The sequence below is a fragment of the Prionailurus viverrinus genome, unplaced genomic scaffold (genome assembly GCF_022837055.1).
Source record: "Prionailurus viverrinus isolate Anna unplaced genomic scaffold, UM_Priviv_1.0 scaffold_40, whole genome shotgun sequence".
Taxonomy (NCBI): Eukaryota; Metazoa; Chordata; class Mammalia; order Carnivora; family Felidae; genus Prionailurus; species Prionailurus viverrinus.
Genome location: NW_025927608.1, coordinates 2,413,617 through 2,432,090, shown reverse-complemented (window position 1 = coordinate 2,432,090; position 18,474 = coordinate 2,413,617). Strand labels below are relative to the sequence as shown.

Below are 18,474 nucleotides of genomic sequence, written 5' to 3'. Positions count from 1 at the left end.
GGCCTCAGCCGATTGGCTGGGGAAGGGGGCGTGGCCTCGGCCGATTGGCTGGGGGAAGGGGCGTGGCCTCGGCCGATTGGCTGGGGAAGGGGCGTGGCCTCGGCCGATTGGCTGGGAAAGGGCCGGAGTCCCGTCAGGCAGGTTGCCGGGCGTGATTTGATTGGGAAATTTGATCAGGTGAGCGGGAGGTTACTCAAGGGGAGGAGGCGTGGTCTGAGGTTTCTGGGATTTTCCCGGAAAGGGGCCAAGTCGGGGACATAGTCACTCAAGGTGGAGGACACGGAACAAGATGGAGTTGGCCGAGGTAGGTCCGCTCTTTCATACCCACGCGCGCTAGCAGGGAGCACCAGCGACAAGGATTGCGTCCATCATCACCCGGTTGTGTCCGTGGCCCAGGTCTTCTCCTGACTCATTTAATTTTTTTTAACATTTTATTTATTTATTTTTGAGACAGGGAGAGACAGACCATGAACAGGGGAGGGTCAGAGAGAGGGAGACACAGAATCTGAAACAGGCTCCAGGCTCTGAGCCGTCAGCCCAGAGCCCGACGCGGGGCTCGAACTCACGGACCGCGAGACCATGACCTGAGCCGAAGTCGGACGCTCAACCGACCCAGGCACCCCTCCTGGTTCATTTAAAAAGCAGTTTCACAGATAGGATGTACATAGCGTATTGTTGTGCCCATAAAGTGCAGAGACGCAGCATATTCGACCAGAGCGGCGCCCCGGAGGCGGGGGGGGTGGGGGGGGCGCAGCCGCACTGGGGTAAGTTCTTACTAAACAACTGACTCATTACAACTTCATTAAATTACATGGAGACGGGGTGGGGGGGGGGGTTGAGCCTCCGACTTCGGCTCAGGTCACGATCTTTGAAAACGTTGGCTCCAGCCTATTCTAGCTTTATCAGGAATTCTTGCAAACCACAGGCTTGTCGGTCCCTCGGAGACTGGGGAGGGGGGAGGCAGGGATGCCGTGAAGCCCAGGGAGCACTGTCCTGCCTCAGAACCGTGTGAACAGAAATAGGCTAACATGACACGTGTCCTACTTCTGAGGCAGTGACGTAATTCTGCCTTCCCGCTTCCTTCGATGTTATTTGGGTTCCAAATTTCTGCACTGAGGATGCATCCTTTGAGGGTCAAGGTCACTCTGCTGCTGCTACCGCCACAAGACAGGTGGCAGGGGGCGGGGGGGGGGGGGTGGGTTTCCATCCAAAAGCTCCTCTTTGTGTCAACGAGTGACAGGTCCTTTACCTGCGCTGGGTTTTCCATTCAGATTCGAAAAGTTAAAGGAAAAGGAAAATGATGTGGAAAAGGTGGGGGTTTGGAGCCAACGGCCAAGGAAGAATTCTTGAACTGTCTTTGGTGCAAAAAGGCGACTTTATGAAAGCAAGGGGACAGGACGGGCGGGCGGGCGAGCTGCACTGGGGTGGTGAAGAGTGGCTCCTCATATACTTTGCAGTTGGGGAGCTGAAGGCCTAAGGGAAGCCTCCAGAAGGACTTTGATGTGCTAACGAGGACTGGGAAGATGCCAGGGGCCTTGCTGTTGTCAAGCCGAGGCTGTTTTCCCTCTCTTGAGAAGTTAACACTAGGACCGCAGGGGCTTGGGGGGGTGGGGTGGGGAAGGTTCTACGTATTTGCCTCCAGTATCTCAAGGGCCTGCAGGTTTCTCAACGGCCTATAGGTTTCTGGAGCTTAGGCTTTGGGCAAAGTTGCCTTTTTCTTGTAATTTACCAAGACATATGTAAACTGATGGGGACTCAGGTTCCCCAGGGCTGTGATCTCTATCAGTTAACCCTTTGTTTGCTTTTTTTTCCCTTTCCTTTGCCCTGGGGCATCCGTGAGCGTCTGAGGAATGTCACACATGCCCCCCTGAGGAATGGGGGTGGGGTGGGGTGTCAGCTTTCTTTCTGTTCCCTCACCGAAGGGAGAGGACTAGGGGACAGACAGGGCCTTGAGGAGAGACTGATTATACACTTGGGAGTTGGGGGAGGTAAACACAGGGTGAAGCGTCCAGAAGGACTTTCATATGCTAAGAAGGACTCACAGGGTCCCCGAGGCCTGGCTATTGTCAAGCTAAGGCTGTTCTCCCCTCTGGCAAAGCATTAGCATTAGGACAGCGGAGAGTTCCAGAAGGAAAATCCTCCTCTGCCCGCCTCAAGTATTTGTCAGCGGGCTGCAGGTTATAAGGCCATTTGATTTCATCTACATTTCCTTTGCCTTTGGTCCCCACATCAGAAAATGGTTTCGTATTTATTTTCAAGATCTTGATCTCTACGCCCAAGGTGGGGCTGGAACTCACGACCCTGAGATCAAGAGCCCCATCCTTCCTGGACTGAGCTTGCCCAGAGCCGCAGAAGGAAAAGGTTTGACGTGTTTAACTCTAGGAGGCCTGCCCGCTGGAGTTTCTCCTCCCCCCTGCTCTGCAGCCCAGCTCAGGTAGATCTCCCCTGGGGGGTGGAAGACGCAGGGGGTGGGGAGGGCGACCCCTCCAACCCTCACCTACCCCCACCCTTCCTTTGCCCACGCCTCCAACCCTCACTCCTCCCCGCCCCTGGCTCCTGTGCTGTCACCGATTGGCCAGCAGGCCCTGAGCCTAGCCAATCGCGGGGGGTGGGGGCGGTTGCCATGACTACGAGGCACGCTAACACCGCCGGTGTCCGGTGTCAGGGGCCGACAGAGGAGAGGGCGCCATGGCGCAGAACCTGTATGGTCCTGGAGTGCGGATGGGCAACTGGAACGAGGACATCTACCTGGAGGAGGTACGTCCCGGGGACCCCCCTCCCCGCCCCAAGTCCAGCGTCCCGGGCTCCTTCCTCACCCCGCAGCCCCCAGTACCCCTCACCCCGCGCATCTCCCAACGCCCAGAAAGTTCACCTGCCGCCCACTGACCCGGTCACACGTCCCGAACTCGGTGCCTCCGGGTTAGTCCAGAGCCCATCACGCTCCCTCCGCCCTTACAGACTCAGGGGCTCCAGAGGCCGCCGTCCAGGCGGGGAGGGGGCTCTACGTGGACGCACTGCCCCCTGGCACTCCCCCACCCGTCACACACTGCCTCCTAGGTGTCCCCGTGGTGTCCCTGTCACTGACACTGGCTCAGAAGAGGCCCTGGGCCATCACGTGTCCATCTAGCTGTGTGTGTGTGTATTGGGGGGGGGTGGGTTGGGGGGGTGGGCTTTCAGCGACAATCACCGACCAACCTGCTGAGACCTCAGCGGGGGACACATGGCCTCCAAAGGTTACTCAGGACCTCTCTGGCTGGAGTCCTCCAAGGTGATGCTGCTTTTTCTTGTCTTTCTTTCTGTTTTGTGCTTTTCTCATTTTTTTCAAACGTTCTACGATGAAGCAACGATATTTTAAAAATGCTAAGAGAATTTCCACTCTTCCCCATTATGCTCACATTTCTTTTGGTCAAATTTTGCTCTTTCGACTTGATGTGCTTCTGACCTACCTGCCACCAGCATCTGTATCGTTCAGGCCTGTTGTCCTTGTATGGGTCACGTTCTCTCCGTCTTTCACCAGGAGCTCATGAAGGACTTCTTGGAGAAGAGAGCTAAAGGACAGCTTCTGATACAGAGAAACAGAAGACTCAAAGAGAATCTCTTGAGACCGGTGATTTGATTTTATTTCATTAAAAATGTTTAAAAATATAATTTATTGTCAGGTCGGCTAGCCTACAGTGCATAAAGTGTGCTCTTGGTTTTGGGGGTAGATTCCTGTGGTTCATCGCTTACATACAAACACCCAGTGCTCATCCCAACAGGTGCCCTCCTCAAGGCCCATCCCCCATATTCCCTGCGCCGCCCCCAATCAGCCCTCAGTTTGTTCTCTGTGTTTAAGAGTTTCTTATTGGGGCGCCTGGGTGGCTTAGTTGGTTAAATGTCCGACTTCGGCTCAGGTCATGATCTCACTGATCGTGAGTTCGAGCCCTGCGTCAGGCTCTGTGCTGACAGCTCGGAGCCTGGAGCCTGCTTTGGATTCTGTGTCTCCCTTTCCGTCTGCACCTCCCCCTTTTATGTTCTGTCTCTCTCTCTCTAAAATAATTAAAACATTAAAAAAAAAAAACAAACGATGGTGGGGCACCTGGGTGGCTTGGTCAGTTAAGCGTCTGACTTCGGCTCAGGTCATGGTCTCACCGATCGTGAGTTCGAGCCCGGCGTTGGGCTCTGTGCTGACAGCTCGGAGCCTGGAGCCTGCTTCCGATTCTGTCTCTCTCTCTCTCTCTGCTCCTTCCCCACTCGCACTCTGTCGCTCTCTCTCTCAAAAATAAATAAACAATTAAAAAAAAGAGTCTCTTACTGAGACTGATAATTTTAAACTCAAGCACTGTTTTCAAAATTCTACTGAATTAAGTGTGAGTCAGACAAGCAAACGTCCCATAAATGAATTATCATTTGGAAGATACCAGGTGGTGGTTTTTTCCTTTAGATCTGAAAACCACCATGTTTAAAATTCCCTAAGATTTTAGGAACAGAGGAGAAAGCTGCCCTTAATTATGTTTACCCTCGTTTTCCGAGTGAAGAAATGAAGGCATCAGTGCAGGAATATGTAAAACACCCTTTGGTTGGTGCTGAAGGCATTTCCAGTGAGTTTGAATCCATTAGTGGTGGAGTCAGCCTGAGTGGTTTTTCATCGGCTTTTTCTACCTCACTGGGGATTTGGGGGGGGGGGGGGACTTTGGCGACGTGGGAGGGAAAGGAAGGAAATGGAAAACTGGAGGGAGCCAGAGTGGGTATTACCCAAGTGGTCCGAGTGGTATTACCGCCAACGAAATGGGTCCTAGACAGTGAAGAAAAGAAGGTGCACGTGGCAGTGAGGTGAGTCTGAAAAACTCCCATTTCCGTTGTAGATGCAGCTTTCCGTGTCGGAGGATGGGTACGTTCGCTGTGGCGACAAGGTGATGCTGGTGAACCCCGCCCACGCGGAGGTGGAGGCCCACCTGTTTCTGGGCGGGGACCTGAGCCTGTGCGCGACTCCCGATGAAATTAAAGCGCATCTGAGCGGCGAGTTAGAGGTGCCGTGTGGCCTGAGCGCAGCTCAAACCAGGATCCCGGTTGGCAGAAACACTTTCACCATTTTGAGGTAGAGACGCTCCCGTTGTCCGCGCGTTTTTGCCATAAATGTGTTTGCGCGCAGAGCTTCAGGGTGCCTGGAGGCCAAGGCGGTGGGAACCTTCTCTGGGATTCCCGCCTTGCCGTCCACCCCCCCTGAGGACGCCGTTGGGGCCCTTTTTACACACCCTTCACCTTAAACCTCAGGGCAACTGCTAATTCGTGTTCGCTTATAAAGGCTTCCTTCCGAGGTATTGGATCCAGAGAACTAAATTCACACTCCGCCTGGACTGGGTTTTGCTAACAGCTTCTCGGGGTGCTCGGAGCTCATTATGGGTGTTTCTGTGGCTTTTAATCACTCTGTTGCTTTTACAGCGAAACTAGATAGCTCGGTGCAAGGGGAGTTGCTCTTTTTAATGAACTGTTTACCAAAAATGTGCCTGAGGTTTTGAAAATGAGCGATTAAATCCTCAGAGAGCAGATCCGTGATTACAGTAGGAAAGCCTTGCCTTCACTTTGCTCGTGAAATAAGGATAGCAATGTTTCTATTACGAAAATGTAGCCCGACCTCTTAGTCTTCAGATTTCTTTTGAATACCGGTAATTCATTCATGCTGAGACAACCAAACGCCGAGCACAAGTTCCGCGTCCCGGAGGGTTGAGGGGGAAGGCTGTGTTAGGTGTGTTCAAATCAATGTGTCACCCTGGATCTTTCTAAAGTTGTCCGCGCACCTGACCAGAATTCCTCAGGGCAGGGCAGCGTGACGTGCTCTGGGCCCACAGATAAAGGGGCGTTGTGCGTTCTGGCTGTGGCGGGACGCAGGGACAGGGTGCCAGCCGGATCTGAGGGTCAACAGAAACGGCCATCTCGAAAGTGTGGACACGCATTAGCGAGAACGTGGGTCATAAACAGAGTTGCACGCGCCAGAACTAGAACGTGGCAGGGATCGCACTGCAGAGACTTGACTCGATGCTTATTCTTGACGCGCAGGGCAGACGGAAACGCCACGGGTCAAGTCCTCAGATACGGACAGGACTTCTGCCTCGCGACCACGGGAGGGTTTGAAGACAAAATGGTGAGTCGCGGCCGCCGGCTGAAGGGGACAGGGAACGCTGCAGGCGTCTGCTCCGTCTCTGACTTGGTCCCGGTCTCAGCCTGGAGCTTTGCACACGCGGTGTCGGGGGTCACTTCCTTGCCTCGTTGCTTTTCCAATTACGAAGCGAATACCCTCAGGCGCTAAGGAGGAAGGGAGAAAACCCTCCTTTGCTACGCAGCTGACGCAAAACCAAAATTTACACCGCTCCACCCGAAAGTTAATGATTGGATTAATCAATAATCATCTGACACCTGTCAATGTCACCAAGGCCAGCAAGGCGTATTATCTGATCACTTTTTTTTTCCTTTTTTTTTTTTTTTAAACTTGACTTTTCTCTTTCCCCTGGGGATTAGAACCAGCTACATGTGGGTTTAACTCCAGCTGAAATGTCGATCTATGGGGTGGGGCTTTGGGTAAAGTTGTTGACCTCTCTTGAGTCTTTGTCATCTATAACGTGGGATTGTTGCACCTTGCTACACGCTTCACTGCCTCACTTGTATGAACTCACTTCGATATCCAAACAAGTCTGTGAGCTAGGGACCGTTTTACGCCCATTTTACTGATGGGGACACCGAGGCACAAGGTCAGGTGATTTTGCCCCGGGTCGCTCAGCCGTTAGGTGGCGGACTGGGTACTCCGCACCGTCTCTCCCTGAATCACAGCTTCCATCACTGTATCGTGTAGCATCATTGCCTCTTGTGCCGCCAAGAAAAATCAGCGTTGCCAGTCGAACCCCTACACCGCAGATGGTCAGCTGCAGCCTGCTCTGAAACGTAGAAAGTAGAGAAAATACCAAATCATTGAAGGAGGGGAGTAAGTCACAGTTGTCCTATGCAGAGATTAACATTCCCAACATTTTGGCTTACTTTCTTTTGTAGTCTGTTCTCTCCCTCCCTCCCTCCTTTGTTCCCTACCTCTCTCCTCCACTCTCTCCTTAACTCTCCCAACTCCTTTGTCTCCTATAAATTCTCTCTTCTCCACCTGTGCATTGATTTGCGTTTATTACCTGCCCTTCCACAGACGATAACGTTCTGTCATTTTGCAGGTAATGTTTCCTGCCACCTGCTATGTGGCTTTTATTTTTATTTTATTTTATTTTATTTTATTTTATTTTATTTTATTTAATTTATTTATCTTTTTTGGCTACTTGGCTTTGACATGATAGTTGTTTTACCGTATTTTTGAGTAAACGGATCAGTGTTTCCCTTTGCAATTCCTGCCCCTGCCCCAGAGATACTATAGAAAGGGAAACTTGTATCGACTTCTTGATGGCTCAAGTTGACCTTGTGCTGGGATTTCTTCTTGCTTTCTTCTTCTTTTTTTTTTTTTTTTTTAATGTTTTTTTTTGAGAGAGAGAGAGAGAGAGAGAGAGAACATGTGGGTAGAGGGGGGCAGAGGGTCCGAAGCGGGCTCTGCGTTGACAGAAGAGAGCCCAATGTGGGGTTCAAGCTCACGAACCACAAGATCATGACCTGATCCGAAGTCCGATGCTCAACTGACTGAGCCTCCCAGGTGCCCTGGAGTTTTTTCTTCTTTAATTAATGGATTTATTTTTATTTTAGAGAGAAAGAGAGAGTGGGGGAGGGGTCAGGAGAGAGAGAGAGACAAAGAGACAGAGAATCCCAAGCAGGCTCCATGCTCAGGACAGAGCCCCACGTGGGACTCGATCCCACAACCCTGGGATTATGACCTGAGCCAAAATCCAGAGCTGGAGGCTCAACCAACTGAGCCCCCCAGGCGCCCCAGGTCCTCCTTAGCCGCTTGAGATTTATTCTGATACAGGGTTCCGTGCAGACATGTGATTTCCCCCCAATGACTAAAGAGCCACATTTGTGTTATTTCTTGAATAATTACTCTTTCCTCACTGACACATCATGCCTTGCGTAGCACCCGTGAGGTCCCCATACATCCACGAGCTCTCTCAGCTTCCTATCTGGACGCTTTGAGCTCAAGTTGTGTATTTTTGTCCGAGGGGTATACTCGACATTCGGACAGCTCTAGGGCTGTCTCTCTCGTCACACCTCTTCGTCTGCATCGCATTAGGAATGAACGTCTCAGTTAGATGCAGCTACTGTTGCAGGTTTCTCTGCCCACCCCCCCCCACCCCCCCCCCCCCCCCCGCCCCCGGATGGGGAGAAAGATCACGCGGCGGTTTTGATTGGCCACTAAAACTGCGCAAGTTCACGGATTTAGTAGCTCTATGACATGCATGCTCTTCTGAGATGCCCCGCTGCATACTCATTTATTCTTCCTATCTCTCAGTGAAGTTTTGTGGTTCTCCTCAAGTGGACCTGACGCTTATCCCCGTGAAGGTTGTCTCTTGGTATCTCCCACTGGGTGTTACCATAGTTGCAACAAAAATGTGACAAAGTCATTGATGTTCATGCTCGCCTTTGATGAAGTCACTCCTATCGCTTCCAGTGGTTTTTCCAGTTGGTTCTCTTCTTACTTTTTTTTTTAAACGTTTATTTATTATTGAGAGACAGAGAGAGACAGAGCTCAAGCAGGGGAGGGGCAGAGAGAGAGGGAGACACAGAATCGGAAACGGGCTCCGGGCTCTGAGCCGTCAGCCCAGAGCCCGACACGGGGCTCGAACTCACGGACCGCGAGATCGTGACCTGGCTGAAGTTGGACGCTTAACCGACTGAGCCCCCCAGGGGCCCCCCACTTGGTTCTCTTATGACTTCTGGGCAGACAGTTGTTTCTCTTTCCAGGGCTGACGACTGCCTCTCTTCCCAAATTCTCATATTTCTGGACCTTGTCTTTGAATTAGCAAGTGTTTCCGGGGCGTTCCTGAAAAAATCTGGTAATCGCCACCTTTTAGACTTGTTCCTGAGTCGTTATCATCTTTCTTTGACAAAGCGGGGTTTGTGGTTTGACGTCGGCATTGTCTGCCTGTGTGGGCCCGGCCGGCTTCCCTGCCCACATCTAGCTTGTGGTCAAGCCCACGGTTCTCCCTTTGCAGTGCTCCTGGCCCTGTCTTTTCATCCCCAGTGCTGGGACCTCAATCCAGGCCCCCCGTGGCTTGACCCCTCCGGTCTGTCCTGACTTCAGACCACAGTAGGTGCGTGCTGCCAGACTGATCCTTTAGGGGCTCAGGCTTGGTAAGTGCTGCCACCACAGTGGCATTTAAGGCCCTCTGTGACATGTCCCGTGTCCACACGCGGTCAGCCTTGCCCGTGGACTCCCGGCACCACACTGCTTCCTCCCTCAGAGCTCTCGTGAGCCCCTGGGAGAGCACGTGTCCCCACGTGTGCCCGCCTACAGCTCTGCACGTCCCTTCTGGCCACCACGCCTCACGGGTGCTTCCCCTTCACCTCCTCCGTCCCCTCTCCTGCTCATCAGGAAACACCTTCACGATGGCAACCTGTTACTGCCTTCCCCGTAGCGCCTCACGGCACAGCTTTGCACATGAAAACCTACCGAAATCTGCAGAGACGGCCTCCAGGTTCAGGGTCAAGGGGAATCAGTAAAGGACTAACAAACAACTAACGTTTTGGAGTTTTCTGCAGGATGGTGTGCTTCTTGACCCAGTTACAGGTGGCCAGAGAGCGGCCTAAATAAATCCCAAGTGTGGACATCAGCTCCACGGGGGCGTGGGCCCCCCTCCGAGGCTCACAGTAAACGTAGCTGTGACAGGGACGGTTTTAAGGACACTTGGCTTCATGGAACAAGTTTCATGCATAATTATTTCTCAGAAGAAAAATAGTGGTCCAGGCCTAGGTCCTGAGAGTGAGGAGAGGGGGCGGGATCAGGAGGAGACAGAGGGTTTGGTATTCAAAGGAAGAAATAACCCCGGGCGGATCAGTCGGTTGAGCATCCGACTTCGGCTCAGGCCACGGTCTCGCGGTCCGTGAGTTCGAGCCCCGCGTCGGGCTCTGGGCCGACGGCTCGGAGCCTGGAGCCCGCTTCGGATTCTGTGTCTCCCCCTCTCTCTGCCCCTTCCCTGCTCATGCTGTCTCTTTCTCTCTCAAAAATAAATAAACACGAACAAAATTCAAAGGAAGGAAAGGCAGCGGAGCTGATGCGGGCGGCGGGCGGCCTCAGCATTCTGAGACGGCGTCTCGAAGGCAGAGGAAAACAGAGTGTTCTCAAAAGTCGGCAAGAACGGGGTTTTCCGAAGCTGCTTTTGAATGCCCTTGACGTCGGCCAATTAGCTGTTCGTGTCCCCAGCCTTTCGAGCAGCGTGACGTAGCTCATCTGTGCGCTGTCCTTTTCAGCTGTATTTATCCAGTGACCACAGGACCCTCCAGAAGTCGTCCAAGAGATCTCTGCTCCAGGAGGCATACCTGACGGATGAGGTCTCCTACCTGAGCTGCTGGCAGGCCGCCTTCCTGGACCCCCAGCTGCGCCTGGAATACGAAGGCGCCCCCGTTCCGGTGAGCTCTGCCTGGGGGAGACCCAGGAGCTGTTCTGAGGATGCGATTTTCTCCTGTCTGTACACCGGGGCTTCTCAGCGCGCCAGGGCCTAAAGTGACTTGTGTGCTCTCTCCGCCCAGCCCCTGCCAGCTGTAGACACACACAGGCTGGGCGCCCGCCCCTGAGTCAGGCTGAGAGCCCCTCACCCGGGACGGTGAGGGTCATGACCTGCTTCCTTCCAGGAAGAAAAATTTTTTTTTTTCAACGTTTTTTTATTTATTTTTGGGACAGAGAGAGACAGAGCATGAACAGGGGAGGGGCAGAGAGAGAGGGAGACACAGAATCGGAAACAGGCTCCAGGCCCTGAGCCATCAGCCCAGAGCCCGACACGGGGCTCGAACTCACGGACCGCGAGATCGTGACCCAGCTGAAGTTGGACGCTTAACCGACTGCGCCACCCAGGCGCCCCTGAGAAGAAAATTTCTGCAGGGCCTGGAAGCTTGGGTCCTGCAGGGCCATCCTTCCTGTTCCCACTGCTGACGTTTTCTTGGGAGCCCGGGCCCTGCGGGATTGTGGCCCCACGCACGGGCCTGACGGGAAGGCGAGTCCGCTGGGCCAGGCGCTTTGCTGCTGGCTCCTGACGCTTCCCGCGGACGCAGAGTGGGGGTTGCTGGGAGTCACTGGAAGCGTGTGGAACCCCAGCGGGCAGGGACTCGAAGGGGTGACCAGCGGGGTGGCCTCGCGGAAGGGGGCCCCCAGCTAGGGGCCACCTGCGCCCGCCCGGCCCCGTGCGCCCCTCTGCCGGGCTCTGCAGGCGGACCCGCGCTCACCAGGGTCTCTCTTCTAGCACAGAGAATGCACGCGGGGTCCCCGGCGACGCGCCCCCCGGGCCGGCTTTGCTCTCCTTGAAATCGCTCGCCATTGCCATGATCTCAACCGTTAGTGTCTCGTTTTTCTTCCCCGCGGAGCGCGGGTGAAGACGGCGGCTGCCTGACGAGGTGTGGGGAGCAGTAGGTGGCCAGTGCGTCCCCTGCGCTCGCGGGAGCAGCGCCTGGCTGCCGGCGGCTGGCGCGTGGTCGTGCCGCGGTCCCGGCTGTGCTCGTGCGAAAGCGGGGCGTCCGGCCCGTTGCTGACCCAGACCCCGCTTGGCGCCTCACCCCTGGCCGGGCTACCGTGCCGGGCGACGCCGTCCAGCCCACACGGCCGGTTACCCCCGGGGTGGAGCACGTCCGCCGTGCTGTTTGCCGTGGCGCATCTTAGCGACGGACGGGGCGGGCCAGAGCGAGGGCTCACGCCGTCCTCGGTCCATCGGTCCAGAAGCGGCAGCCGCCCGCCGTGGCCCAGAGGGGCGGACGTTTGCTGTGCTGGGGCTCGGACCGCGCTCACGGCTCGTCCGTGTTCAGACGAGATCACAGACTGTCTTGTTTGTGCCTCGACCGTCCGGGTTGCGGAAGTGGCCTGGTCTGACGTGGGCACCCCGCGGCCGGCGACGTCCCGCGGGAGCGCGAGGACCCTGCTGTGGGTGCCGGGCCCATCCCCCTGGGGGTCGGGGGCCGCTCCGGTCTCTCTCCACAGCGTTTAGCTTACGGCGGCCAGGAGTTTGAAATGATAACATTATTTATTTATTTTTTTTTTCCTGATTCTAAACATAATATATGCTCCCTGAAGGAGAAATCAGAGAACACAACGAGTAACACGAACATAACCCGCGAAGTTCCACGTCCCAGAGGAAGCCACTGTCATTTATGATTTCTTTGCCCATGCCTGCTTTTTGTTTTTATTTAGTTTTTTTCCCAATAGAACATCAGGAGTATCCTTTTCTTCTCCACCTAAAAACACCCCTGATTATTTCTCGCGTTGGGGGAAGGTCTGCTCCCACGTGGCTCTGAATGCCCTACGACATTCTGCTGTGGGTGCACCTGCAACGAGGTGTGACGTTGATCCAGTACGCTTTGGCTTCTAGGTTATTCCATCCCAATCCCTCTCTTCTTCTTCTTCTTCTTTTTTTTTTTTAAATGCAATTTAAATGAATATATAGTATGTTTCCAAATTTTTGCTTTTCAGGAATCGGAGGCCTTAATGCATAATGCAAACAGCACTGTCTCTTCCTCTTTAAAGGCAAATGCAAAGATCCTCATCTATCACTGCGGCACGAATCGGGGGCTAGCAGTCCCCAGGCATGTTTTCTTGAGGTACGGAAGGAGCTTTGCTGCAGGGTTTCGCATCCACGATGGGCGTGGAGGTTGTGCCTCTGAGCAAGGCAGCTCGGTTTCACGAGGGTGCCCTCCCCCCCCCCCCCCCCCCCCCCCCCCCGCACGCAAGAAGTCCTTTGATGATGAAATATCGTCACCAAGGACTGACTTGGTGGCGTGGCAAACCCTACCGGAGCCCCTTGTGTCCCAGAAGCTTTTCCCTGACAAGAGGATTTTGTTTTCAAGTTTATTTGCTGATGTCGAGAGAGACAGAGACAGCACACGTGGGGAAGGGGCAGAGAGAGAGGGAGACAGAGAATCCCAAGCAGGCCCCGCACGGCCGGCACAGAGCCCGACGCGGGGCTCAAACCCACGAACCGGGAGATCATGACCTGAACCACCAGGCGCCCCTTTGACAAGAGGATTTTAGCGATAATGGGACCCCAGGCGCTTTGGCGTTGCCCGAGCAGGTCAAACATCCAGCAAAGACGTATTGTAGAGGCAGCCCCGAGCAGAGGCTGTCGAAGATGATGTGGACAGCTTACCCAGGGCCATTACCCCGTTTCCAACCCGTGTCCCTTCTCTCTTGCCCCAGTACCTATTTCGGGAAGGAAGCTGAGGTGGCCGTCCACACACATCTGGATTCACACAGAGTCGAAAAGCCGAGCAACCATTGGATGTTGGTGACCGGGAATCCCAGGAAAGGCTCGTCTGCCATGTTGGACCTGCCCAAGCCACCGGCCGAGGACCCCCCAGCCCTGGAGCAGGCCACGGACCCCGGGGCGCAGTGACTCCAGGTGCGTTCTGGAAAAACGTAGCTTTGCTAGAAATCGATGATCTTGGCCGTGCCCCACGCCATTTTTCAGTAAGGCGTAGAAGTCCCTGAACACTCTATTAAAACAAAGGCTGTGTGAAGATTCTTGAATTAGTGGTGGGGGTCTGGGCCACAGAAAGAAACTGGCTCTGGGGAGATGGCTCCTAGGTGGCATTTGAAGGTGACGGATGATACTCTTTGTTGATCACTAGTTCCTGAAGAACTGTAGATCCCATGTAGCGGCAGCTTCTACGAGGACAGTGTGTTTCCTTTGAAAGCTATGTGTGTGCGATAAAGCTATCAGAACCACACGGGATCTTTGTCACCCGCCCCCCCTCCCCCCAACACCCGCCCCACCAAACAACATACTAAGAAATCAACAGTGTGGAGCTGTGAGCTGTGGCCTTCCCTTGGAAACGAATGCTTTCCCCCTTGTATTTTCATTTCTACCTCTGACTCGGGGGCGGGGGGCGGGGGGCGGGGGGTGGGGTGGTCAGGACCTCTACCTGCCTGGTCACGCTGTGGTGTCATGATTTTCAAACCGCAGAACCCCTTTACTCTTTGAAATGGGCACTTTAGTCATGGCGCCCGTGCGATCAGTAAGTTCCTGATGAAATAAACATGTTGCCTTCCGCGTGTTTGCTCGTCTCCTCACCCTTCGTGGAGGGTCCGTGACGTGTGGGGTGTTTTAATGGGATGAAGATTCCCCCAGCCTTGTGGGTAGCGATGAGCCGGGAGGCTGTCTCCCACGTAAATCTACCAAGAGGCAGACAGGAAGCCACAGGTGGTGTAGACGTGTTTTACATAGACGCTCCTTCAAGCCGATGTGGATTGACACTCTATAGGGAGGCCTTTGCCAGCAAGTGCTTTGGGAGTCAGGGTGGTGGTTCCCGTCCGCGGCTGTGTGGTGGATGTACCTGGAGAACTCTGGCAATTACTGGTGCCTGGGCCCCAGCCCGGAAACTCGGACTTAATGCAGCCAAGGTTGAGACCCACTACGTGAGGAGGAGTGGGAGGGAGCAGTGCTTCCTTGAGGTGGTCAGGGAAGGCTTTCCTCACCGTTCTCTGCCTGGCTGCACTTCTGGCTCCCCTGAAGATCAAGGAGGAAGCCCAGTGCCCAGCTGCCTGCCAGACCACCAAAGCACCATTTCTGGGGTGGGGCTTTAAGAAACACAGATGCTTGAGCCCACCTCCAGAGATCTTCATTTAAGTGATTTGGAGCAGAGGCAACAATCTTTTTATTTTTATCATTATGTATTTATTTTATTTAAAAAAATGTTTTAGTGTTTATCATTATTTTTTTTAGCGTGTATTTACTTTTGAGAGAGAGAGAGACACACACACACAGAGTGTGAGCAGGGGAGGGGCAGAGAGAGAGGGAGACGCAGAATCTGAAGCGGGCTCCAGGCTCCGAGCCGTCAGCACAGAGCCCGACGCGGGGCTCGAACTCACGGACCGCGAGATCACGACCTGAGCCGAAGTCGGACGCTGCACCGACTGAGCCCCCCAGGCGCCCCACACTCATTTTGGTTTTTAAATTAACTTACTTTTTAAAAAATTTTATTTAAATCCAAGTTAGTTAGCATATAGTGCAATAATGATTTCAGGAGTAGAACTTAGTGATTTCGTCACTTCCGTAAAACACCCAGCGCTCATCCCAACAGGTGCCCTCCTCAGTGCCCGTCACCCGTCTAGCCCATCCCCCTACCACCTCCCCTGCCGCAGCCCTCAGTGTGTCCTCTGTATTGAAGTCTCTGATGATTTGCCTCCCTCTCTGTTTTTATCTTAGTTTTCCTTCCCTTCCCCTGTGTTCACCTGTTGTGTTTCTTAAATTCCACATATGAGTGATGTCATGTGATACCTATCTTTCTCTGACTTATTCCGTTTAGCGTAATACCCTCTAGTTCCAGCCACGTTGTTGTAGATGACAAGATTTCATTCTTTTTGATTGCCGAGTAGTATTTCATATAGTTATATATATACCACATCTTTTTTATCCATTTATCAGTCGATGGACATTTGGGCTCCTTCCATAATTCGGCTATCGTCGATAGAGCTGCGGTCAACATTGGGGAGCGTGTGCCCCTCCGAATCAGCATTTTTGTAGCCTTTGGATAAATACCTAGTCGTGCCATTGCTGGGTCATAGGGTAGTTCTATTTTTAATTTTTTGAGGAACCTCCCTACTGTTTTCCAGAACGGCTGCACCAGCTTGCATTCCCACCAGCAGTGCAAAAGAGATCCTCTTTCTCCGCATCCTCGCCAACATCCGTTGTTGCCTGAGTTGTTCATGTGAGCCATTCTGACAGGTGTGAGGTGGTATCTCATTGTGGTTGTGATTTGTATTTCCCTGAGGATGAGAGATGTTGAGCATCCTTTCACGTGTCAGTTGGCCATGTGGATGTCTTCTTTGGAGAAGTGTCTATTCTTGTCTTTTGCCCATTTCTTCACTGGATTATTTGTTTTTTTGGTGTGTAGTTTGATAAGTTTTTTATAGATTTTGGATACTAACCATTTATCCGATATGTCGTTTGCAAGTATCTTCTCCCATTCCATAGGCTGCCTTTTAGCTCAAAGCATACTGTATTTATTTTTTTATGTATTAAAAATGTTTGCGTGTGTTTATTTACTTTTCAAAGACAGAGAGACAGAGCGTGAGCAGGAGAGGGGCAGAGAGAGAGAGAGGGAGACACAGAATCCGAAGCAGGTTCCGGGCTCCGAGCTGCCAGCACATATCCTAATGTGGGGCTCGAACTCACAAACCCTGAGATATGACCTGAGCCGAAGTCGGATGCTGAACCGGCTGAACCCCCCAGCTGCCCTAAAGCTATTTTTTTTCTATAGAAGACGCCCTGTGTGCCTTTAGAGGTAGCTTCCAGCTGTATGAGTAATCTACAGCATCTGATCTGGGCTTTGGTGGACACCTAGACTTTTCTGTGCAGAGTGACCTCTTGCTCTGGATGTAGTTATAGTGTCCGAAAGGCACACAGCACCTCAGCGGTGGCTTCCAGTGTGGGACACACAAGACGGCCCATTGAGATGTGGAAAGAAAAGCTTAGAACTTCTATGCCTATCATTTCCTTACTCTTTAAAGTGCATTAACGTGTGTTTTCTAATGTTCAAAATGTTAGTTTTTAAACGTACGTAAGCGTTTAGGGGCGCCTGGGTGGCTCGGTCGGTTGAGCGTCCGACTTCGGCTCAGGTCAGGATCTCTCGGTCCGTGGGTTCGAGCCCCGTGTCGGGCTCTGTGCCGACAGCTCGGAGCCTGGAGCCTGCTTCGGATTCTGTGTCTCTCCATCTCTTGGTCCCTCCCCTGCTCATGCTGTCTCTTTCTTTCAAAAATGAATAAACGTTAAAAAAATTAAAAAGTGTTCATAGGAGTTTAATAGGTATGTGTAAAATTTAGAAGCACAAATGTGTGTGTGTGTGTGTGTGTGTGTGTGTGTGTGTGTGTGTGTAACTCAGAACTTCCTGTGCAGGTTCACAGTAGCAGGTGGAGAAGGCAGCTGTGTGCTCGGTGCCTACGTGGGGGTCTTACACGGGATGAACCGCGGGCTCACGGCTGCTGCTTAGCGTCATTGCCCTGAGTCTTGGCCCCCAGGCTCCCCCAGCCCCACCGCTCGCTGGCTCAGTGGTTGTGGGACACACCCGGTGTGCTGCCTCTGTTGCTGGGGCGGTGGACACAGTGAAAACGGGACAAGATCCTGCAGCGAGGGAGGCAGGAGACCAGCCTCTGCGCAGAGCGCTCCGGCCCGGCTGGCCCGGCTGGCCCTGGAAGAGCGGGGAGGTCACTGGCGCCCGGGGACCAGATGACATCTGAGCTGGAAAGGGCATTCCAGGGCCGGGGGCGGGGGAGGGTGGCATTCCGTGTCCCTGGGCTGCAGCTTTTGTCGCTTTGCTGAGAGGCGGGGACTTGGCCAGGGGCCGCTTCGGTGCCCCCAGCAACCCCGGCATCTCCCAGGAGGGGGGGACCCCTGCACTTCACTACACCTCCCCCAACTGAAGGAAGGGTTCTCGTCTGGCTCAGCAAGGGGCCTTCAGGACACTGTGGCTGGAGTCTGTTTTGTTTGCTTGGTGCCCCATGATTTTCAGGGAAAACAGGGCAGGTCGTTAACTAATTTGAGTATCACTGGTGGCTGTGCGTGTCAATTTGTTGAAGTCGAATCGCAGCTCAAAGGCGACGGTCCGCTTTTGAAAGAGTTTTGAGGAAGAAAGTGGCATGATTTTGCTTTAGAAAGATTATTATGGAAGCAGTAGGGAGGGAGAGGGGTCCTGGGGGGGGGGAGAGATGAGGCTCTGAACTAAGGCAGGTGTCAGGAGGCCTGGGGAGGGAGGACGGGTGAAGAGATGTCCAGGGTGGAGCGGGGGAGGGAGAGAGAGGAGGAGAGAGAGAGAGAGAGGGAGAGAGGACTCCATACTTGGGTGGATTAAGGCCAAGAGAGGACGAGAAGGCAGAGCCCAGGTTTGGACAGGGGCCCATCCCTGAGATTCAGAGCACAGGAGGGCAGGCAGGAGAGGTGCCTGGGGTGTGTGACCCCAAGTGGAGGTGGGTTTTCCGTGGATGTAGACGCATCCCAGCCGCAGTGCGGTCCTCTGCTGGGGGTCGGCCCCGCGGGAACCGAGCTTAGTAATTGGTAGCAAATACAACTTCAGGGCTGAGTAGTACCTTTGACTTCCTGGCACGGGGAGCACGGAGAAGTCCAGCAAGCCCCGGGGCTGGGACCGGCCACTTGCCATCTTTCGGGGAATCGGTGTATCACCTGTGACTCGAGGAGAGAAATGGCAGCTCTGGAGCAGCCTGGTTACGAGAGAGCAGGTGCTCCGCACGTGTGAGCGTGTGTGCGTGCGTGTGTGTGCGTGTGTGCACGAGCCTCCCCCATCTCCCCTCGTCCTTCGTGTGGGAGTCAGGGGGGGCGTCCAAGCCAGGAAGTGATTTTGTCTCCATCACCCCGCTCGGTTCCAACCTGG

At 53.7% G+C, this 18,474-nt stretch overlaps 1 protein-coding gene across 6 annotated transcripts in view; it reads left to right on the top strand.

Annotated features, from left to right (window-relative positions):
* The first annotated feature begins 257 nt into the window (after positions 1–257).
* The window catches only part of CFAP161 (cilia and flagella associated protein 161), a 36,651-nt gene continuing 18,434 nt past the window's right edge, over positions 258–18,474 (top strand). The window contains exons 1-10 of one of the 6 annotated variants that reach the window (XM_047846829.1): positions 258–304; positions 2,260–2,434; positions 2,666–2,757; positions 3,518–3,607; positions 4,845–5,077; positions 6,037–6,121; positions 10,363–10,521; positions 12,566–12,693; positions 13,289–13,490; positions 15,704–15,759. In XM_047846829.1, coding sequence (XP_047702785.1) covers positions 2,689–2,757; positions 3,518–3,607; positions 4,845–5,077; positions 6,037–6,121; positions 10,363–10,521; positions 12,566–12,693; positions 13,289–13,484 — 960 coding nt within the window. In that variant the 5' untranslated portion in view covers positions 258–304; positions 2,260–2,434; positions 2,666–2,688 and the 3' untranslated portion in view covers positions 13,485–13,490; positions 15,704–15,759. Of the gene's footprint in view, positions 305–2,259; positions 2,435–2,665; positions 2,758–3,517; positions 3,608–4,844; positions 5,078–6,036; positions 6,122–10,362; positions 10,522–12,565; positions 12,694–13,288; positions 13,817–15,703; positions 15,760–18,474 lie in introns of those variants that run through there. The other 5 variants (XM_047846830.1, XM_047846831.1, XM_047846828.1 and 2 more) reach the window with 5 other exon arrangements.